The sequence below is a fragment of the Agelaius tricolor genome, unplaced genomic scaffold (assembly GCF_023055355.1).
Source record: "Agelaius tricolor isolate 1412-34295 unplaced genomic scaffold, bAgeTri1.0.p SCAF_10, whole genome shotgun sequence".
In the NCBI taxonomy this organism is placed as follows: domain Eukaryota; kingdom Metazoa; phylum Chordata; class Aves; order Passeriformes; family Icteridae; genus Agelaius; species Agelaius tricolor.
Genome location: NW_027269270.1, coordinates 20321435 through 20343658, shown reverse-complemented (window position 1 = coordinate 20343658; position 22224 = coordinate 20321435). Strand labels below are relative to the sequence as shown.

Here is a 22224-nt window from a genome sequence, read left to right as displayed (position 1 = left end):
AGGCCAGTGCCCAGCAGTGTTTACTCTGTGGCCGTGGTGCTGCAGCCAAGTGTCCTGTTATAAAGGGGTCGGTCAAGGAAGAGCAGGAGGGGAGTGGGAGGTGCCCCTTCTAGCTCCAGCACTGTGATGTTGTTGGGGTGGCCAGCGTGCAGCACTGAGCCAGGCACAAAGAGGGTCTGCTGGGGCCCACGACAGCTCCAGTACCGGCCCAGGTTGAAGCCATTTATCCACAGCAGTCCCTGGAAGATGATGGAGATGGCACTGAGCTGTGTCCTGGTCCACTCTTACCCCTTTCCCAGTTATGCACTGCCTTACCTTGCTCCAACCTGGGAACTTCACGAAGGTGTCCCAGGCGATGCCAGGTGTCTCAAAGGTCCCAGTGTAGAAGGCTGGCCCCACTCGGCCCCCACTTGATTTTGGCAGAGCAGTGTGGGGCCAGCCCTGTTGGACTGCAGTGTCTATGGCCAGGGGATAGATCAGCCAGTTGCTGAGAGGCCTGGAGTTCAGTGAGAGGTTTCCCAGCAAGCCCTGAGATGGAACAGGAGGGGAAATGAAGAAACAGTATCTGCCAGGACACTTGGGGCAGTCCCAGGGCGTGTCCCCCTGGCAGCAGTGAAGGTGGGATGGGATCCCCTCTAAGGAGTGAAGAGCCCTGGCCGCTGTGGCAGCCTAAGTGGGAGAGGGGTGCTAGTCTCTGAGCCCTGTCCTGGCAGGTTTGAGATGAACCAGGGAGCAGGGCTGGGATTAGCCCCAGCAAGGCCGGACTCTGTCTCAGGTGGCAGTAGAGAGGGTGTTTGGTCACATGGGTTGCCAGGCCATCCCCTCTGGAGCCTCAGGGCGCTCTCCCCTTACCTTGAAGTCACTGGTGTTGGCCCCGAAGCTGATCCTGCCCATGTTCTCCATGAGGATGTCCAGGCTGTCCCCTGCCCTGCCCGTTACACGCAGTGTTGTCTGCCCGTCCCGCTCCAGCGTTCCCTGGTACTCCTAAAGCCACAAAGTCCGTGCTGCTGGCCCATGTTTGGATCCCACCATTCCCAACACTGCCAGCAGGCACATACCATCCTGCTGCCAGCCTGCCAGAGCCAGGGCTGCTCTCTGCCCCCAAAGGAGGCAAATTTGGGCCCAAGAGCCACCCTGCAAAGGCTCAGTATGGCTTTTGGCACCCTGGTTGTCCCCAAGACCCTGGGATGGCATAGCCCCACTGCCAGCAGGTCCCACAGCCCTCTGGAGCACTGTCCCTGGTGTGCTCCCATAGCCTCACCTTCTGCAGCATCACATAGCCACGGTCACAGATGCTGTGGGGAGGAGCACCCAGCATGGCTGGGTCTGGGACATCCCAGGGCAGCTGTGTGTGGTACATCACAAAGCCATGGATCTGCAGGACACAGTGCAGTGGCACAGGAAGGGAAATGGAGCTGGAAGTGAGTTCTGCTCCTCTATCCCGGGGCCAGGGAGAGTTTCACTAAGTGTCCACCACTACACCCAGCCTCTCACCTGCTTCAGGGCCTCAAAGGTGAGAGGAAACTGGCTCTGGATGGGCCCAGAGGGGCACAGCACATCCATGACATCCAGGAGGTCAGCATACTGCAAAGAGAGGGATGGGTGCTGGGCAGGTGAGCAGTGCCACGCTGGGGCAGTACGGCCTTCAGGATGGGCACTCACCTTGCGCAGGGCCACCCAGCCATAGGCATACTTGGGGGTGGCAGGTGGCATCGGGCCAGCTGGCAGGGGCTGGAACTGAACAGCAGACTGTCAGCTGCCCCATGGCAAGCAGGGAGCTGTTCTCTGCCCTGCTGGTACAAGCAGCAGTGCCCAGAACTGTCCCCTTACTCCTGCCAGGTTTGTTACCTTGCTGATGACCGTGCGAATGGCAAACAGCTTCTCAGTGGGGTCTCCTGCCTCCGACAGGGGGGCATCATAGTCATAGCTGGTGGTCACTGGTTTGTACTGGCCCTTGTAGTCAGCACCTGGCCAAGGAAGGGGCTCTAGCACAGCCCAGGGCATGGAACCCAGCCCCAGGCTGGCTGCAGTGCAACGTGGGGGGGCATGACCCAGAACTGTGAGCCCTTGCATAGGCACGAAAGGAGTCCCCAGGAGAAGACAAGCTTGGGTTCAAGGGCCCTTGGCTATGTGTCAACCTGCCCCATGGGACAGAACAAGAGCCTGAAGCAGGTTTCTCAGGGATGGCCAAAGAAAGCCCTCCAGCCCTGCAGTGTGCCACTCCCTCCCTAGAGCAAGGCTCTACTCACCACTCCAGTAGGCAAAATTCGTCCCTCCATGGAACATGTACCTATGATACACCCAGAGAGCATGGTCAGCAACCCCCAGACCCAGCAGGGGCTCACCAGGCACTGCCCCTTCCCTCCAGCACCCACAGTCCCTGCTGGCCTGATCCCAGTGGGATGAAGGCAAGAGGTGATGCCCGCTGCCCTGGTGGCTGCGCCCTCTGCCAGCTGACTACTTGCATGTTGACGCTGGCTCCCAGCTGCAGCATGTCCTCCAGCCCCCGGGCCACCCACGCTGCGCTGGTGCTGGCATGTGCCTCACCCCAGTAGTCCAGCCAACCTGTGTAGTACTCAGAGTTTACCTGGAGGACAAAGAGACTGTCACCTGCAGCCTGGGCCCAGCGCCCCTCCTTGCCTCACTGCCTGGCGCCTCTGCCTCCCCAAAGTTGTCGCGGGTCATTCCCCACACAGCATCCATGCCAAGCTCACCAGGGGTCCCTTCGGTTCCACGCGGCGCTGGGCACCAAACGCCTCTGTCACATTGGATCCTGTGGAGGTGCAGAGGGGGAGGTTTGAGCAGGACAGAGGAGGGACCCCCATCCTCTCTCCTCCTCCCCCATAGGACACCTGGCCCGAAGTCGACGGTGGCGTAGAGCCCCTGCAGGGTGCCGCAGCGCAGCTCCTGGGCTCGCGCGCTGTCGGTGGTGAAGAGCAGCACCTCGCTGCCCAGCAGTGCCCGAAAGGAGCCCAGCAGGTGCTGCAGGTATCCATGGTCACAGGCATAGTAGCTCCCATATTCATTTTCCACCTGCAAGCGGGGCAGGGACTGGCAGGCAGTATGCACGTGGCAGGGCTGCAGACAGGTCCCACTGCCCATGGGGATGAGCACCAACCTCCTCCCTTTCCTCTGGACATCATCAGATGTGTTGACAACCCCCCAGGGGATCCTGAGCATAACCTTCCAGTCCCACTGTGAGCTCCAGCTCCGTCAGTGTCCCTCAAACCACTTCTGTGGTACCTCAGTTTCCCAGCCCTTGGATTTAAATCTAGGTCCAGAAGGTGGGAGGGATTTATCTGAGCTTTGCTGGGTAAGGTCATTGTGTAGGGGATACTGGTGGCTTTTTGGGGCACATCCAAAGATGACCCAGAGCAGGGCATGGGACTGGGCCTCAGAGGCCCTTACCTGCACACTGATGATGTTCCCTCCCTGGTGGTACAGGCGTGGCTTGATCTTGGGCAGCAGGACATGGAGCCAGGAGTCCACAGCTGCCAGGTAGGCTGGAGGGACAGAGGCAGGGCAGGGCTGGCTACAGCATCCACCCCAGCCCACCTGCAGCCAGCCTGCCAGGAGGAAGACAGCAGATGGGGCAGGGTCAAGTGAGATGGGGAAATGGAGATGGAGTACAAACTATGGGGCTCTCAGAGGATAGAGATGATGATGGGAAAGACCACAGAGGCAGAGCTGGCAGGTGTGTGGAGGACAGCCAGGACTGGCACCAGGCTATAAGGACATGGTGGCCAGAGGCTGAGCCTCACCAGGGCTGGAAGTGCGCAGGATGATGTCTGGTTTCCACAGCAGCCAGGCAGGCAGGCCACCCTGGAGAAACACACACAGCAGAGAGGGAGGCAGAGAAACTGCTCAGCAGCCTGAGCCTGCACACTGCTGAACTCAGCCAGTGCAATGCTAGTGCTTGGCACCAGCACAAAGGCCTGGGGCCTTTAGGGCAGCAGCCGGGGCACACCGGGCACGGCACTGGTGTCTGCATGACAGCCAGAAGGGCCAACCCTGCTGTGCCCTTCCCAGACCCCCCTGTCACCCCTCTGTGCCAGGCTGGGGGCCAGGGCTCACCATCTCCCACTCTGCACAGATGTAGGGCCCCGGCCGCAGGATCACCAGAAGTCCCAGCTCAGCTGTCAGGTCCAGGAAGGCTTCCACATCCCGGTTCCCAGTGAAGTCATAAACTCCTGGCAGTGTCTCATGGTAGTTCCAGGGGACATAGCTGGGGTGAGAGGGGAGATCAGCATGCAGGAGTTAAGGACACCCCAGCACGACAGGGAACCATCCCACCAGCTGGTCCCTCTGCTTCTGGGAGTTGGCCTGCAGCCTGAGCTGAGTATGGCAACTCGGGCTGGACTGGAACTAGCCCACACTCATGCTTGTGTCTGGCAGGGGTGACCTGGGGGTTGACAGCCAAGTGCAAATGTTGGTGCTTGCTCCCTGGTGGTCAGACAACACCCTTGTCTCTGTTCCTAGTGATCCCAGAAAGGCCGTGGTGACAGTGGGCCTGTGCACCGCCATGGCTTACACCTGCACAGCGCTGAGCCCGCTCATGTACATCTTGAGCAGCCGGTCCCTCCAGGCAGGGCGCGGGACGCGGGCGTAGTGGATGCTGCCCGAGATGTAGCGGAAAGGGGCACCGTCCTTGAGGAAGCAGTTGTGTTTGTAATCCAGCTGGAAGGAGCGTGCTGAAGGGGAGGCCTGCAGGAAAAAGGAAGAGCTGGAGGCTTGCAGAACCTCCCCGAGCCCAGCCGCCCCCTCCAGGCACTGACGGCGCTGGTTCTCGGAGGTGCCCTCTCCCGAAGTGGATGCCAAACTGTCCTGGGAGAGCAGGAGGGAGGAGCTGAGCCTCCCGCTAATCAAACACCCCGGCTGGGCTGGTGGCATTTGTGGGGATGGTGCTGCGAGGGCAGGGAAGGAGCTGGGAATGCAAGCTGGGACATTGTGGCAGGACACGGGCTGCTGCAGGAGGGAGCTCTAGCATGACGAGCAGGGACACGGATCGGGAAGGCAGATTCGGGAGGCGGCCCACCCGCTCCTTCACAGCTCAGTCCTGTGCGCTTCGTCCACTTTCCACCCTGTTTGCTAACCTGCGTGTGCAGGAGCCCCGCTGCCAGCAGCAGGCCCAGGGCCGGCAGTCCCATCCTCGCCGGGGGCTCGGCAGGCCCGCGATGGGGACGAGGTTGGACGTGGCTCCACTATCACATGATCCGGGAAGGAGCTCGGCCAGCGCTTCCTTCTCCCGGTCCTAAGTGCGGGCAGCTGGAACAGCTGGGGCGGGACCACGGGAAAGGCGTGGGCGGCTCCGACCCTCCAGGTCTGGCCAGCCCCGCAAAGCCCACCCCAGCAGGGGATGCAGCTCCGGCCGGCGCGCACACCGCTGGTGCCCAGTGGGGTGCGCAGTGACAATCGAAGTGAGGGGAAGAGGAGCCTTGTAAAAGCGTCACCAGCAGGCAGAAGCCTTCCATTGAACTCAGCCCGCTTGTTCCATCAGAGCGGTGGTGATGGAAAGCTTGGCTGCAGCTTTCGTTGGAGGGCTGCTGCTGCCGGATGAGGGAAAGGAAACCGTCCCCGGGCCGAGGGCTAGAGCTGGTGACAGAGCTAGTGACAGGGGTGTCGGGCGGTGCTGCAGGACGGGACGAGCCCGCCGCAAGGCGGAGGGTGGCAGGTCCGGGTCGCGGCGGCAGCGCGCAGCGGAGGCGGTGCGGCCCCGCCCGCCGGGTGACGCGGCGGTGACGGGCGGTGACGGGCGGTGACGCGCGGCGGCCCCGGGCGATGACGCGGCCGGGCGATGGGGCAGACGCTGTGCGTCTGCTCCCGGGGCACCGTCAGCCTGGGGGGAGCGCGGTACCTCCTGCTCCACCGCCTGGCAGAAGGGTGCGCGGCGGGCTGGGGCGCGGGGGGCTCGGGCGGGGGTCCCCGAGCTCCGGGAGGGATGCTCGGGCAAGGGGGGTCCGAGGGCCGTGGGCGTGCTCGGGCGTGGGGGGGATGCTTGGGCGTGCTTGTGTATGGGAGGTGACTTGGCATTGGGGTGATGCTCAGGCGTGGTGGGGAGATGCTTAGGCATGGGGGGTGGTTGTGCATGAGGACATGCTTGGGGATGGGGTGACACTCAGGCACGGGCTGCTTGGGTAGGGTGGGGAGATGCTTGAGTTCAGGTCACCTTGAGGCTTGGGGTATTACTTGGGCTTGTTGAGGGATGATGCTTCAGCATTGGGGGTGCTTGTGCATGACAGATGATTCTCCTGCTGAGCGACAGGGAGGGGTTGGTCAGAAGTGGGTGCTTGGAGCCGTGGGAATGGGGATGTTTGAGCCAGTGGGGTTTTTCATACAGAGAGGGGATGCTTTGGGTTCCTCACAGGTGCCTGCAAGATGGGGAGATGTGCATACCTGGGGAATTCATACTGCCCTCTGTCCCCCTCCCCTGGGGAGAGTAGATGAGACTGGGTACAAGGCCCCAGCATGGATGTCACAGCCCCCAGCCCACGCTATTCTTGACTGCTTGCAGGGGTTTCAGCTATGTGGACCTGGTGGAGGGGCTGCGGGACGGGCGCTTCTACGCCCTGAAGCGCATCCTGTGCCACGACAAGGAGGACCGCCAGGCCGCCCTGCACGAGGTGGAGATGCACGGCCTCTTCGACCACCCCAACATCCTGCGCCTGGTGGCCCACTGCATGGTGGAGAAAGGCACCAAGCACGAAGCCTGGCTTCTCCTGCCCTATGTGAAGGTGAGGAGGGCTTTCCTGGCTGGCCCACCACCCCAGGAGCAGCAGTAGTGACCAGCTGCTTGTGTTTGCCAGGGTGGAACCCTCTGGAGAGAGGTGGAAGCACTGAGAGAGAAAGGCAGCTTCATGCCAGAGCAGCGGATCCTCCTCATCCTCCATGGGATCTGCCGTGGGCTGCAGGCCATCCACAGCAAGGGCTATGCACACAGGTGAGGGGTGGCAGCACTGGCTGGGGGGATTGGAGGGGCCCCAGTGGGCACTCAGTGATGTCCATCCCCACAGGGACCTCAAGCCCACCAATGTGCTGCTGGATGAGGATGACCAGCCTGTGCTGATGGACCTGGGCTCCATGAACCAAGCTCGCATAGAAGTCAACAGCTCTCGGGAGGCCATGGCTGTGCAGGTGGGTGGCCTGGGACGTCACCCCATGAGCCTGTCCCTGCTCCAGTCCCTTCATCCCCATCCTCCTCTTTGCAGGACTGGGCTGCCCAGCGCTGCACCATCTCCTACCGTGCCCCCGAGCTCTTCACAGTGCCGAGCCAGTGTGTGATAGATGAGCGTACGGATATCTGGGTAAGGATCCAGCCCTCTGGCCTCCCCCATCCCACTGCTACAGCGCTGCACTGACACCACCTCGCTCCAGTCCTTAGGCTGTGTGCTGTACTGCATGATGTTTGGAGAGGGCCCCTATGATGCCATCTTCCAGAAGGGTGACAGTGTGGCTTTGGCGGTTCAGAACCCCCTCACGTTGCCCTCCACAACCAGGTGAAGGGCTGGGGAGGGTGACCCCGTTCCTGGGTGGCCCCCTGTGCTGTGCACCACATGGGTCCTCCCCTCGCTCTTTCTTCCAGATACTCGGCTGCCTTGCAACGCCTGCTCTTCTCCATGATGACAGTGAACCCCCAGGAGAGACCCAGCATAAATGAAATCATCCACCAACTGGAGGGGCTGCAGCCAGCACCAGCAGGGCAGGACACCACACAGATCTGAGCCCATCGCCTTCAGTGGTGACACATCCTGAGGCTGAGCCAGGGGAAAAGCAGCTGCCCTAATCCCTGCTGCCCTGCAGACCTGTTGCAGAGGGGATTGATGCCCTGGGGGACAGCAGCTGCTCTGTGCTGGAGGTGTGTTGGATTTGGAGTGTTCTGTGCCCTGGATGTTGCTGCCTGGGCCTTGGTCTGTGCCCCTGAGCTGTGGATATGTGATCTGCTGCTAAACATGGGTCCCTTGCCAGCTGCTGCCTTCCTTGGGGGTGGCAGAAGAGGATGTTGTGGGACCCCTCCTGGGGATGGGGGCCGCTGTCCTGCAGCTCTGTGCCCCAGGAAGGTTGCTGCTGCCCGGAGCAGAGCTGCGGGCCGGATCCCGGTGCTGTGCTGGAGGGAGGCAGAGGGAGTGCCCACTCTGCCATTGCTCTTGGCACCGATGTTGCCTTGTGTTTGAAGTAAAGTATGTTCTTGCAGAGCTGTGGCTGTGTCCCTGTCTGCAGGGAGGGGTTCTGCCGGGGCATGGGAAGAGCAGGGCACGCTGTCTGGGCTGGGCAGCCAAGCGTTGCTGGAGGCGAAGGGCAGCGGAGGCCAGCCGAGGCAGCATAGCCAGAGCATTAGCAGTAAGCAGGGAAAGTTAATCCCTGGCCCCAGAATGCTCCTATTGGGAGCCAACACAACTGCAGCTGGAGCCAGACACTGCTGTTCAGAGCCTCCAGAGCTGGGCACTGCGGGACAGGGATCAGCACAGGCACGCAGGCAGTGGCAGGGGTACAGGCAGAACTCTGCTGCCCATGAAGAGGGAGGTAGATGCCCAGACTGGGAAGCTGCCGGACCTTGGGAGGGCAGGATCAGCAGCTCTGCTCTGGTGGGGGTATGCAGAGCATGGGGACAGCACAACCACCCCAGCACTGAGGACACCCCCAGCCCAGGGGGTAGCCTTGGCTGGAGGGGCTCCAGCAGGTGGGCTACCCATGGAGAGGGGGTAAAAAACGAGATTCAGACAAGCAGTTTGACAGGGAGCATTGCCCTCCTTTAATCCTCTCACCGCACACAGCAGTACAGCAGCCGCGGGGTCCGTGCCATGCTGGGTGCCATTGCAGGGTGCACCCACTGCACCAGAGACTGGGCACACTCCTTGCCCTGGATGGTGACCACAGGGGCAGGGCTGCACTGCTCCCACTGCTTCAACCACTATCTTTCCAGGCAAGCCCACCTACCCTTGGGCTGCACTTGAGGAGAAGACCTAAAAGCTGCCATTCTTTCCTTGCTCAGACTAAATCTGCTCTCCTGAGCTCCAGGATACAACATGGGGCCATATATCACATGAGGAAGCAGTAGCCACCCCTGGCTGGAGCAACGAGTAGGGTGGGATGTGTGCCATGGCACCAGGGACTAGACCCCAGGGCTCTTACCTGCACAGGTAGCAAGCTGGAGCTGGAGCAGAGCACTGGGAGGAAGCATAGCAGCACCAGTAGCAGGGCTGAAGCACTCACCACATATCTGACCTGGCAAGAAACCGATACAGCTGGGGGAATACTGGGACACACGGAGGCTCTGAAACGGTTTATTGCAAAGGGTTTGCAGGTAACACAGGGAAGGAGCGTGGTCCTTTTTTGGCTGAGGCTTCTCTACTCCTCACCCTCTTCTTCATCCTCGTAGGAGTCCAGGCCCACTTCCTCATAATCCTTCTCCAGAGCAGCCATGTCTTCCCGTGCCTCGGAGAACTCCCCTTCCTCCATGCCCTCGCCCACGTACCAGTGCACGAAGGCGCGCTTGGCGTACATCAGGTCAAACTTGTGGTCCAGGCGAGCCCAGGCCTCGGCGATGGCCGTGGTGTTGCTGAGCATGCAGACGGCGCGCTGCACCTTGGCCAGGTCCCCTCCTGGCACCACCGTGGGTGGTTGGTAGTTGATGCCCACCTTGAAGCCCGTGGGGCACCAGTCCACAAACTGGATGCTGCGTTTGGTCTTAATGGTGGCGATGGCAGCGTTGACATCCTTGGGCACCACGTCCCCGCGGTACAGCAGGCAGCAGGCCATGTACTTGCCATGGCGAGGGTCACACTTCACCATCTGGTTAGCTGGCTCGAAGCACGAGTTGGTGATTTCGGCTACCGACAGCTGCTCGTGATAAGCCTTCTCTGCAGAGATGACAGGGGCGTAGGTGGCCAGGGGGAAGTGAATGCGAGGGTAGGGCACCAGGTTGGTCTGGAACTCGGTCAGATCCACATTCAGGGCTCCATCAAACCGTAGTGATGCTGTAATGGATGAGACAATCTGACTGATGAGTCTGTTCAAGTTGGTGTAGGTTGGGCGCTCGATGTCCAGGTTCCTACGGCAGATGTCATAGATGGCCTCGTTGTCCACCATGAAAGCACAGTCCGAGTGCTCCAGTGTAGTGTGGGTTGTGAGAATGGAGTTGTAGGGCTCTACCACAGCAGTGGAGACTTGTGGTGCTGGGTAGATGGAGAATTCCAGCTTGGACTTCTTGCCATAATCAACAGAGAGTCGTTCCATCAACAGGGAGGTGAATCCAGAGCCGGTGCCACCTCCAAAACTGTGAAACACCAGGAAGCCCTGGAGGCCTGTGCACTGGTCAGCCTGTGGAGAGAGATGAGGAGGGATTACTCTGAGATACATTTCTTTGTGACAATCTGGCTGCCCACAAGTCCCTTCAGGACCTGGTGTATCCCTGCCCTGGTCAGATTCACATCCCACCCAAGGCGCAGCATGGCTTGCAGTGTGTTCTGAGCCCCAGCAGGATGGTGCACCCCAGTCTAGGGAGACACATCCCCTCTCTGCAGTCACTCACCAGCTTACGGATCCTGTCCAGCACTTGATCAATGATCTCTTTGCCGATGGTGTAGTGCCCACGGGCGTAGTTGTTGGCAGCATCCTCCTTGCCAGTGATCAGCTGCTCGGGGTGGAAGAGCTGCCGGTAGACTCCTCCCCGAACCTCATCTAGGAGAGAACAGGGGCAGGTTGAGCCCAGGGGAGGCTGCTGGTTTGAGCCGGCCGCCAAGCAGACACGTGGGTGCCAGCAGCCGTCCCTCATGGGCTCCGCCTGCCCTTGGCATGGCCAAGGACCCACACGTCAGCAGAGCTAACGCCAGCATCAGGTTTCTCTGGCATGAGGAGGTGGCTGCCACCTCCCTGCACAGCTCAGCTTCTCCCACCCTTCAGGAGCTGCCTGCCCACAGCGCAGCAGGAGCTGCCCTGCCGGTTGGGCTGGTTTCTCTCTGTGCACATGTGGTACAAGCACTGCTGACTCTACGACACTTCACAAACAAAAGCAGGTGCTCATGTTTGTGGCTTCTCCCGGGAAAAAAAAGGGCCCTCGGGTCGAAGCTGGTGCAGGATATTGTCAGAAGACCACGAGCATCAGCTGCCTGCTACCCACCCCTGGGGGCACCTCAGGCTGTGTGAACTCCAAGGAGCGTCCTGCAATGTGTTGTTGCCCAAAATAATGACCACTCTCAGAGCCCAATCAGGGTGCACTCACCAATCACGGTGGGCTCCAGGTCCACAAAGATGGCCCGTGGGACGTGCTTGCCAGCCCCAGTCTCACAGAAGAAGGTGGTGAAGGAGTCGTCCCCCCCGCCGATGGTTTTGTCGCTGGGCATCTGCCCGTCGGGCTGGATGCCGTGCTCCAGGCAGTACAGCTCCCAGCACGTGTTGCCCATCTGGACGCCGGCCTGGCCGACGTGCACGGAGATGCACTCGCGCTGGGGAGGGGAGGCAGGGTCACAGCCTGGCACAACTCTGTCCTGCCTGCTCCAGGGAGGGCTCTAGCTGGTGCCAGTGCCACAGAGTCACCCACGCCGGACCTTCTCTGGTCAGTGATGCCAGAGAGGACATTTTCCTTTGGGTGACCTCCTGAGTGACTCCCCATAGCTGGTGTTGCTCTCAGCCATGAAAGGCACCATGCTGGACCAAAAGCCAGCTTTGGCATCCCTCTGGCCCCTGCCCTCACTAGGGGCCACCAGCTCAATGGACTCTGGCTGAGCCTGTCCTCCAGCAGTAAGGGGAGCAGAGCCTGGCTCAGCTACTCTCCCTAGCAGCCTCAGCCCCTTCCCCATGCAACAGCAGTCCAGTGAGGAGCTGAGCTGACAGGTACACACATTTAACCCATGAGGGGCAATCAGCATGGGCAAACCCCTCTGCCTGCGGCTCCAGAGCCAGATAAGCAGTATTGTGGCCTTGGGGACGCAAGGGAGGTAGGTGGCAGCCAGGTAAGCACTGGCAATGAAGACCAGCAGTTTCTGAGGCAGCACAGATTCCCTGGGCTACACAGTTCCAACGCTGTGCTGCAAACCCCGTGTTGGCAGAAGTGCTGAGGAGCAGGCTGCAAGCTGGAGATGTGCCTCATGCACTGCATTCAGGAGGTGCAGGCCTGTTCCGCTACTCCAGCATCCCTCCTCTGCCTGTCCCTGGCACCCGCCTCTGCTAGTCCTAGCATCCCTGTTTCACTGCTCCCGGCATCCCTGCCTCCCTGAGCAGGACACCCCGACTCAGCCTCGAGGTCCTGGAGCAATCCACTCCTGCATTCCCCAACTGCACAGTGCCCTTAGCCGTGACGGGGTCCGTGCTTGGCCCAGCACTCGGGGAGGACAAGGGCTCCTTCTTCCCGCGGGAGGGCCAAGAGCAGCCCCAGCCACAGAGAGGAGGGGCGGGCAGCTGGGGGCAGGTTCCCCTGCAGGGCCCGGGCAGCGCTGCGGTGGGCAGAGCTCTGCGCTGCGCCTTCTGGCACGGCCCCGACCCACTCCTGAGCCGCTAAATATAGACAGCTCCGGCCCCGGGCGGGGGGCAGCGGCCAGTGCCCGCTTCCGAGAGCGTCCCCAGCCCGCTCCGCCGCTAACAGACGCCCGCGGGACGGGACTGAAGGGACGGGACCCCCATAGAGGTTCCCCGCCGCCAGCCCCGACGGGGCGGGCGCTGCCGCGGGGAGAGCCCCACCGAACGCCCCGCTCCGGCCCGCTGTGCCCGGCGGGCGCCTCCGCCCTCGGCAGCTGTCCCCGTCCATCCGCGGCCACCGCTCCCCGCCGGAGAGGTCACCCCGGTCTGTCCCCAGCGCCCCCCCGCGCTGCGCCGGCGGTGGCGGTGGCGGTGGGGGGGGCGGGCGCCCCGGTGCCGGTGGCGGCGGGCAGGGGGGCACAGCGCGACGGGGGCGCGGCTGCCCCCGGGCAGGGGCCGGTAGCGCTGCCCAAGGTCACGGCGGGGAAGGAGGGGGCGCGTCGCGACGGCTCCAGCGGGCACGGTGCTGCGGGGGCACTGCCGGGGGTGCCGGGCGCCCTCCCGCCGCCGTGCCCGCCCCCGGCCCGCACTCACCATGTTGCGGCGGGTGGTGCGGGCTGTCCCGGGGCTCTGTGCGACGGGGCTCGGCGCGGAGCTGCGGCTGCTGCAATCCCCGCCGCAGCGCTCTCTTATAGGTGGGAGGGGCTTGTGCCGCCACGCCCCCTTATTTGGGTACACTTGCATGCGGGAGGGAGTCCCCCCCTCGGGGGCCGCGGGAGCCCGGCGGGGTCCTCCCGGCTGCGGAGAAACCCTGAGGTGCGGGGCCCGAAGCTGCTCCCCCTTCTCTGCCCGAAGGAAGGCGGGGGCTGCGGTCCAGGCTGTCGGCAGGAAGGCTGGGGACCAGCCCTCAGGGGTGACGGGCAGGGCTGAGCCACCCGCAGCGGAGGCAGAGCAGGTAGAACAGTCCCTAACCTATTCTGCTACCAGCTCCCCCAGGGATATGGGGAGACCCTGAGTCCACCTGGGCCTCTAGAACAGCAGAAAGGCAGAGAAACACGGTAGAGACATGAATCATATTCAGGAGCCCATTTTGTCCCCCAAATCTCCCTTTGCCATCGATGCTCTGGGAGGCTCCAGCCAAGGTTTGCCCTTCTCTCCCAGTGGGGACAGAAAGGCAGTGCTGCACAACCCTGTGAGGCTGCAGATCTGCATGACAAATCTGGGCTGCCAAAAAAGGGTCATTGCAGCCTGCTTGCTGTTAATAACTTGTGACTACATTCAGAGCAGCAGCTCTGTTTGAGCCCTGGCCAGTGCAGACACCCCTGCCAAGGCTAGGGCTGATCCTGCTACTGAGGATGCCTGGACCATCAGCCTTGAGTGCTGCCTGAGCAGGGAGAGGCTCTGTCTTCGATGCCAGGACCTTGGGTCACACAGCTACCCCTCCCTGGCCATGGGGATGGATGCACCTCTGCTGCTCAGCACCATGCCAGGAGACACTACTGGGTCCCTTGTCCAGGTCAGAGGTGAGGATAACTTCTAGAAAAAGCTTAGGACACAATTCCAACTCCTACATCCTTCTGGTGGCAGTCATGTCTGTGAAGACACAGGGAGATGTCAGCAATGAAATTACTCTGAAGGAGCAGATTCCTTCCTTTCCCCACAATCAGACAAGACATAAGGAGTGGATCAGAGCTGCACCTGATGTGAGGGGCAGTGACTCCTGCCCTGGTATAGCAGCAGCAGCCACTGCTCAGTCTGAGCCTGGCACTCCAGTCTCAGGCAAGCAGAGCAGTGCCAGCAGCCCTGTGCAGAGGGATGAGTGCCTGGCTGTGCTCCAGCAGCCAGGGCTGGCCCCCACTCTCCCCTCCAGCGGACACGAGTGCATGCTGGGAGGAGGAGGGCAGGGGAGGACAGCCCCCCGTGGGTCAATATAGATGGAGCATTAGTGGTAAGCAGGGAAAATTAATCTCTGGAAACAGCACACTGGATAATGGGTAACAGAAATCTCTGGTTTGCAGCTGGAGGCAGGAGCTGATGCTGGGACTCCTTACCACCAGGCAGGGCAGTGAGAGGATTCAGAATGGGGACAATGCAGAAGATGATGTGGGCTGGGTAGAGTGGGGCCACTTGCCCCAGGGGGAAGGCAGAGCAGGGCAGGCCGAGGGCAGAGGTACTCCCAGACAAAGGACCCAATGCCTAAATTTGGTACTTCTATCACATCAGCAGCACTCCTGCAAATCCCTTTGGTGGACGTCCTCCAGCACCTTCCTAGAGCCTGCCGTGTGTCCTGGACATATCCCTCTGCTATGGGGCTCTCAGCCAAGGGGGGATCTGCGGCCGGAGAAGACCTGGGAGGAAGCATGGCAGCACCAGTAGCAGGGCTGAAGCACTCACCACACACCTGACCTGGCAAGAGACCGATACAGCTGGGGGGATACTGGGACACACGGAAGATCTGAAATGGTTTATTGCAAAGGGTTTCTGCAGACAATAGGGGCAGGAAGCATGGTCCTTTTTAGGCCTGTAGCTTCTCTACTCCTCACCCTCATCTTCATCCTCGTAGGAGTCCAGGCCCACTTCCTCGTAATCCTTCTCCAGAGCAGCCATGTCTTCCCGTGCCTCGGAGAACTCCCCTTCCTCCATGCCCTCGCCCACGTACCAGTGCACGAAGGCGCGCTTGGCGTACATCAGGTCAAACTTGTGGTCCAGGCGAGCCCAGGCCTCGGCGATGGCCGTGGTGTTGCTGAGCATGCAGACGGCGCGCTGCACCTTGGCCAGGTCGCCCCCTGGCACCACCGTGGGTGGTTGGTAGTTGATGCCCACCTTGAAGCCCGTGGGGCACCAGTCCACAAACTGGATGCTGCGTTTGGTCTTAATGGTGGCGATGGCAGCGTTGACGTCCTTGGGCACCACGTCCCCGCGGTACAGCAGGCAGCAGGCCATGTACTTGCCATGGCGAGGGTCACACTTCACCATCTGGTTAGCTGGCTCGAAGCACGAGTTGGTGATTTCTGACACTGACAGCTGCTCATGATAAGCTCTCTCAGCAGAAACCACAGGAGCATAGGTGGCCAGGGGGAAGTGAATGCGAGGGTAGGGCACCAGGTTGGTCTGGAACTCGGTCAGATCCACATTCAGGGCTCCATCAAACCGTAGTGATGCTGTAATGGATGAGACAACCTGGCTGATGAGTCTGTTCAAGTTGGTGTAGGTTGGGCGCTCGATGTCCAGGTTCCTACGGCAGATGTCATAGATGGCCTCGTTGTCCACCATGAAAGCACAGTCCGAGTGCTCCAATGTACTGTGGGTTGTGAGAATGGAGTTGTAGGGCTCTACCACAGCAGTGGAGACTTGTGGTGCTGGGTAGATGGAGAATTCCAGCTTGGACTTCTTGCCGTAATCAACAGAGAGTCGTTCCATCAACAGGGAGGTGAATCCAGAGCCGGTGCCACCTCCAAAACTACGAAACACCAGGAAGCCCTGGAGGCCTGTGCACTGGTCAGCCTGTGGAGAGAGACATGTAACGCTCCCTCAAGCACTGACTTGGCTGGAGGGAAGTTTCAGACTTTTGTTTGTGTAGCTGCAGATTCCTCCCAAGGTGCAGCAGAGCTCACCCCATGCTCCCACCCCCTTAATGATGCTCGACCCCAGTCCAGGGAGACACATCCCCTTTCTGCAGTCACTCACCAGCTTACGGATCCTGTCCAGCACTTGATCAATGATCTCTTTGCCGATGGTGTAGTGCCCACGGGCGTAGTTGTTGGCAGCATCCTCTTTGCCAGTGATCATCTGTTCAGGGTGGAAGAGCTGCCGGTAGACTCCTCCCCGAATCTCATCTAGGAGAGAGTGGCAAAATAGATTTGCTAACTGGATCTGGGGAAAGGTAGCAGGAGCACTCTTGGGAGCATCCTGCAATGGGTTGTTGCCCAAAATAATGACCACTCTCAGAGCCCAATCAGGGTGCACTCACCAATCACGGTGGGCTCCAGGTCCACGAAGATGGCCCGTGGGACGTGCTTGCCAGCCCCAGTCTCACAGAAGAAGGTGGTGAAGGAGTCGTCCCCCCCGCCGATGGTTTTGTCGCTGGGCATCTGCCCGTCGGGCTGGATGCCGTGCTCCAGGCAGTACAGCTCCCAGCACGTGTTGCCCATCTGGACGCCGGCCTGGCCGACGTGCACGGAGATGCACTCGCGCTGGGGAGGGGAGGCAGGGTCACATCCCAGCAGAGACCAGAAATGCAATCACTGTGGGAAGTGCACAGCCCTGGAAGGGCTTGGGCAAGCCACTCTGCCCTGGTGCCTGGGTGCCTGTTTCCATTTCAGTTTTCTGCTTTCTCCCAAATCTAGTGCTCTGCCTCTCATCACTGCACTGACCACCTCAGGGGCCCAAGGAGATCAAGACCCATCTGCAGCAGCCCAGGATATCAGGCCACCCATACCCTGGACTGGCCTAAACCACAGCCCTGGATAGCATCCAGTGAGCATCATCTTCATTGCCCAAATATCCATGTGGCTTAAGGGCTGAGGCCCTGCAGCATCTGGCACAGCCCCTGTTGCTAATCCAACAACAGAGCTGGAGGCTGAGATGGCAGAGCACCACCAGGACACTGGGAGCTGAGGGCACTGAGGATGGCTGCCCAACAAGAGGGGAGATTTACAAACATGAATGGTTGCCATGCTCTGAGGCTCAGCTTCCCTAAATTAGCTCTAGAGGGGGAGGAAGCATTAGCTGCACTTTTTAAGTCAACAGAAAGGCTGAGGTGGGAGGGTATCCTAGCTCACAGCTTCAAGGGTCCCCCAGGAGAAGCCAGGTGAGGGGCTCTACAACCTCACTCCCTTCAGGTGAGGTACCCCAGAGCCTGCAGTTTTTTTGGTAAGAATGAAAGTATTCAGTGCCTTAGACCTGCTGTTGCCAAGGATTTGGATGTGTCATCAGGCACAACTGAGTCAGAGGAGCATCCAAATCAAGGCGGATTTCCAGAGCCATGGTGCCCCACAATGAGTCAGCTGGCAGGAAGCTGGTGGAACCAGCCATTTTGCAGGAGCAGGGCAATGGCTGCTGTCCCACAAAGTTGCACAGGATGCAGCATGTCCTGGCTCTCTGCATCTAAAGTGCTCTCAGTGCTGCCTTTCAGAGGCAGCAGTGACAGTGAGGCATGGCAAAATAATAAGCCCTTGATAGCCATGGCGAGAGGCAGAAGCCCATATCCTCACCTTTCCCAAAGCTGAGGTGCAAGAAGAACAAGTCAATACCCCACCTATCCCTCCCAGCAGGTCCATAAATGTTGTGTAACACAAGAAGCCAAGGGTAAGACCCGAGGACTTAAGACCTGAGGTAAGTCTTCCAAGATCCTCTACAGAAGGGCACAGAAAACACTTGGCACAGATGCAAGCACCTCAAGGAAGAGGAGATGAGAGAGGACTGCTCCCTGGCAAGGGTCCTTGTGAATCAGTGTGGGGGTGGCAGAGGGTTATGCTGCTCACTGCACTTCTTCCCAACAACAGGCAGCAGCCAGGACCGGCTCTGTGGGGCCCAGCGCTGACAACAGGCTGGGCAGAGCCCAGCAGCGCCAGGACGCAGCAGTGCTGCTCACCAGCCAGTAGACTCTGCCTTCTTCACGGCAGGGGCTGGCACAGGATGGGCTGGGAGTGTGGCTAGGTGGGACAGCAGGCAGGGTGCCCGGGAAACCTTGGGGCTGGGATGCTCTCCAGGGCAGCTGGAGAGCTCACGAGCCAGAGATGGCCGCAGGACCACGGCGGCAGGGCAGCCTGGAAGCCCACCCACAGTGATGCCCACCCTTGGAGCAGGGCAGTGGGTGAAGGAAGCCACAGCTTACTGCCGGAGCTCAGCTGTGAGCCAGCAGCGTGGGGGGCTGGCAGACTCCCCGCAGCCGGGGATGGCACCGCGGGACACGGGCAGGAACCGACACTACTACAAGTGGGAGAGGGATGAGACGTGGCGTGTCCGCCCGAGCACCGTCTCCGCAGCCGCGGGGCTCGCTGGTGGCCTCCTTGCCGCGGGTACAAGGGGATGCCTAAAGAAGGGAGGCTGCTGAGAGCCGGGGAGGGAGCAGCTCCGGAGGAGGCCGAAGCCAGGCAAAGGCAGGGCGAGCACGGCGGGCACTCCCGTCGCCAGCTGCCCGCATGGCTGGGCTCCCGGCAGAGCTCTCCCGGGAAGGCGCGGAGAGCCCAGCCCGCTCCGGGGTGCACCGGCGGGACCGGAGGGAGGGAGCAGCCGGGGCTGGCACTCACCATGATGCCGCCGCTGCCGCACGACCTGCCTGCTCCCGAACTGCCGCAGCTCCGCGCTCCGGGACGGCCCCGCCGCCGCCGCCTTATACCGGGGGCGGCACCGGCGCTCCGGGGCGGGCCGCCCCGCCCGGGACGCCCCGAGCGCTTTCACAGATTCGCGTGCATTGCGCATATTTGCATAGATTTGCATAGATGGGGCTGTGCTGCCTGGCGGGGTGCACTGGTAGGGCATTCGGGGAGCAGCATCCCCTGAGTGGGGCACGGGAGACCCGGGGGTCCCCCCGAGGAAAGGGCAGTGGGGCATAAGTGTTGTTCCTGCTATGCTTGCCAGTCTTGGCAGAGGGATTCTGCTGAAGAACAGAGATGGCACCTTCCAGCTTGGTGTCCTGCTGGTGAATGGCACCATCCAGGCACTAACCAGGAGAGACTCCGGGGGTTGAAGCAGGAAAGCCAGCAAAGAGCCTGGCCCAGGTCCTCCCTCCTGGTGGGCTTAGGTGCTGATATGATCCTTGAGCAAGCAGTGAGCCAGGTCTCTGGCAGCCACCCAAGGCTTCTTGAAAAACACCTGGGAGAATTTCTGGAGGAAACCCTGGTGGAGGAAACCCTCCAGAGATGAGCCCAAACTTTCCTAACCTCTTTGGAGATGACTGAGAAAAAAAGCAGGAAAACTCAATCCTGTCCTTTGTGTCAAGCCCCCTCAAGCACAGTTGTGCCCTAGGGCTGTGTTGAAAGCCTGCCAAAGGGCTTCTTCTCCATCCTGGCTCTGCATTACCTTCCCTGGTTTGATCTGATCTCACAAAGCTTTATGAAATGAATAGTGAGGGTGTAGGGAGAGCTTGGAGCACCTTGGAGGGGTTTTATTGGAATCTACAGTGACTTCACTGATGTCTGGCCTTACTACAATGAATAATGTGTCCAACCCCCTCCAAAATACTCAAAGCATCCACTGTGGTGCAGAACCAGCCCTGCATCTGCCTCAGCACTCTGACTTAATGATTTTTCACTGAAAAGTGCTGTCATCTCTCAGCTTGATCTGAAAGTTGAAAGCTGGACCTAAATTATCCACCCACAATAGCCTTTCTTTGTGCCTGAGTCACCTGGAAAGTGTCACCTTCACTGATGAGCATGTGAAAAATGACTGATTGCAAGAGTACTGCTGCAAAGCCTGTGCTGGTGTCTAAGCAACACATTTTTGAGACCTGCAGAAATGGCTGAGCCAGAGGATCAGAGTGGGTTTAATCAAGTTGATGGGAAAATACTGAGTTTTGTGTTGTGTTGTTTTTTTTTTTTTTTCCCACAGAGATGCCCCAGGTAGTAAGTGGTGCTGAACCTGCAGAGGATTCTGTGGTGACTGGATAACTCTGGAAATGCCTCCCTGTGGTATAAATGTCCTTTGAGTGACCTCAGAGATCACTAGATAACACAGACCATGCTGATGCAGACAGTCCATGAGAGTGAGAGAGTAATTGGTAGCACTGAGGCATCAAAATTTGAGCCCCAGAAGTTAATTGGAGTGAAAAGGAGTGATGGTATCACCATCCCTGTGAAAATCTTCACCAAGGTGTTCATTGTAACATGTAGTGGATGCCAGGGAGTCACTTCTCACTGGGTGTGTCCTAGAACCCTCCTTAATTCCATGGTGCCAATTAATTCTGGGGCATTTATAGCATGAATGCCTTCAGCGTGGTTGGAAGCAGAGCTAGGCAGCCAGCAGCATTTCAGGCTGTGCAGTTCACCAAATTCTGAAGATTCACATAATGATCTGATGGTACCCAGGAGTGCAAAATCATGGATTAGTTTATGTACCATGGTGGTGGAGGGTTGAGAGTGAAATGTCCCTGATTTGTCAATGCTGCAAATGCATGTTCACAGTGAAAATATCCACTCAGATGCTGTTTTGTTGGGCAATCACAGTGGGAATAACTGACAAGAGAGCCGTGAGTCATGGGGAGCTGCGCATCCCCACGTGCCTCTGATCTGAAATGCCCAAACAGATGTCTAAGCTTTTTTGAAATGCTTAAGAACATCTGGCTAAATCCAGGGAGCACCAATCAGCTGCATCTTGTCAGTGCCTAACTGCTCAGCAGCCTGCCAGATGCTGGTAGCAGCAGCCTGAAAGCACACGGTGGAGGCTGAGCTCACTCTGGCTGGATTTGTCCTGAGGCGACCTCTCTCTTACAGAGATGTTACCCACACATCTCATAAGGCCCTGCAAATGTTTTCAGACAACATCAGAAGTCACATGATTACAAGAATTGCTCAGGAAACATTTTCATTGATGCTCAGAACATAGTTAGACCCTGCATCAGCAACCAGAGAGATGCAAATAGCAAGCAAGGAAAATTCTAGGCTATAGAGTCAGAATTCAACCATCTCTTTAGTGAAGGATGGGAAAATCACTGAAGATACCTGAAGGGCAGAGCCCTGCCCGCTGCAGGGAAGCCCCTGCTTGCCACTGTCAGAAACCAGCCAGCTCTTGGCAGGTACCTGCTGGTACAGGAACACCTCTGAGCAGAGCTTGCACTTACCCAAACAAAGCCTCTCTCTCTCTATAGCTGTCTTCCAGAAGTATTTTAAAGACTGCCACACCTAAAGCACCCAGAGCTGAAACTGGGGAGGAGATGAGTTCAGAGCCCAGCCTGGTACCTCCCATCCACACCCCAGTTCCCTGCTCTCTTTGCTGAGGAAAGCCCAAACTATTGTTCCCAGTTTTCAGACCTCAGTTCCACCCTGCCTGCTCCAGGCAGAGCAAACAGTGTCACAGGGCAGTTTGGGGACATGGCCTTCTTGGGAAGGTAGAAGAGAGCACAGCTGTGCTGTGGGTTTGGCAAGGAAGCCCACTGTGCCCTCCACTTTAAAGCAAAGACCAGATGGTGAGAGGTGCTTCAGGAGCACGGCTCCTGTCTGTGTCTCTAATCTCTGCCAGGAGCTTCCCAAAGAGGTTGTATCCGTGCCTGCCCTGCTTACCCCTCACTCTGTCCTTGCTCTGCCCTTAATCCTCTTAGCAGGTGGGGAGGTGGAGAAGCCAGGATGTACCTCCAGCCCATCAGTGCCCTGTGCAGTTTGCTCTCCAGCAGTGGCACAGGCTGGACAAGGTTGGCTGGTGCAACCAATAAGTCTGTTGAAAGCATGGAGCTGGACTGTATGTTGCAGATGTGAGTTCCAGCAAGGCCCTTGTGATGCTAACTGCTTCAGCTGTATCCCACTGAGCATTGTGCAGGGTCCCTAAAGCACAGCTGGCTCCTGCTGATGGCCCAGCATCCTATGTCCCAGTGCTGCTGAGGTTCTACTATTGGCAGCACTTGGGACATACTTTGCCACCCTGAAAAATTCTAGCACAGCATGGAGATGGGCAGAAAATGCTCCCTCTGCCATTCCTTAAGATATGTATGCCTTGTCTAGGTCAGAGAGGGCTCTCTGAGGGCCTCATCCCTCATCTGGAGTAGGTAGAACTGATCCAGAGATGAGAAAGAAGGAAGGCTAGATGTCACAGGCTGCAAGGAAAGAATGGGGAGAATCAGAAGAC

The 22224-nt window shown here is 59.4% G+C and overlaps 4 protein-coding genes across 5 annotated transcripts; 1 reads left to right on the top strand and 3 right to left on the bottom strand.

Moving 5' to 3' along the window:
- Positions 1 to 4: 4 nt before the first annotated feature.
- Positions 5 to 5670, bottom strand: GLB1L (galactosidase beta 1 like). Its single transcript, XM_071435118.1, has 16 exons — positions 5094 to 5670; positions 4532 to 4704; positions 4075 to 4225; positions 3762 to 3822; positions 3409 to 3503; positions 2853 to 3033; positions 2715 to 2773; positions 2466 to 2587; positions 2250 to 2290; positions 1849 to 1967; positions 1663 to 1737; positions 1495 to 1584; positions 1262 to 1375; positions 853 to 984; positions 316 to 528; positions 5 to 239 (listed from the first exon to the last, which is right to left on the bottom strand). The coding sequence occupies exons 1-16, from the start codon at positions 5145 to 5147 to the stop codon at positions 21 to 23; spliced, it is 1899 nt and encodes a 632-aa protein (XP_071291219.1). The 5' UTR covers positions 5148 to 5670; the 3' UTR covers positions 5 to 20.
- A 52-nt stretch (positions 5671 to 5722) lies between these two features.
- On the top strand, positions 5723 to 8189 carry STK16 (serine/threonine kinase 16). Of its 2 annotated transcripts, XR_011680392.1 has the most exons (8): positions 5723 to 5880; positions 6512 to 6731; positions 6804 to 6937; positions 7011 to 7131; positions 7206 to 7301; positions 7372 to 7493; positions 7580 to 7852; positions 7963 to 8189. XR_011680392.1 is itself a non-coding variant. In XM_071435122.1 (7 exons), the coding sequence occupies exons 1-7, from the start codon at positions 5795 to 5797 to the stop codon at positions 7716 to 7718; spliced, it is 918 nt and encodes a 305-aa protein (XP_071291223.1). In that variant the 5' UTR covers positions 5723 to 5794; the 3' UTR covers positions 7719 to 8189. The 2 variants fall into 2 exon arrangements, 1 of the variants encoding a protein (XP_071291223.1); XM_071435122.1 differs by having other exon boundaries at positions 7580 to 8189.
- A 533-nt stretch (positions 8190 to 8722) lies between these two features.
- Positions 8723 to 13198, bottom strand: LOC139593766 (tubulin alpha-5 chain). The gene is made up of 4 exons (XM_071435111.1): positions 13042 to 13198; positions 11216 to 11438; positions 10526 to 10674; positions 8723 to 10314 (listed from the first exon to the last, which is right to left on the bottom strand). The coding sequence occupies exons 1-4, from the start codon at positions 13189 to 13191 to the stop codon at positions 9343 to 9345; spliced, it is 1494 nt and encodes a 497-aa protein (XP_071291212.1). The 5' UTR covers positions 13192 to 13198; the 3' UTR covers positions 8723 to 9342.
- Positions 13199 to 14896: 1698 nt separating this feature from the next.
- On the bottom strand, positions 14897 to 18835 carry LOC139593767 (tubulin alpha-4A chain). The gene is made up of 4 exons (XM_071435112.1): positions 18699 to 18835; positions 16418 to 16640; positions 16135 to 16283; positions 14897 to 15951 (listed from the first exon to the last, which is right to left on the bottom strand). Exons 1-4 carry the CDS (start codon positions 18699 to 18701, stop codon positions 14980 to 14982), a joined length of 1347 nt encoding a protein of 448 aa, XP_071291213.1. The 5' UTR covers positions 18702 to 18835; the 3' UTR covers positions 14897 to 14979.
- Between the last annotated feature and the right edge of the window lie 3389 nt (positions 18836 to 22224).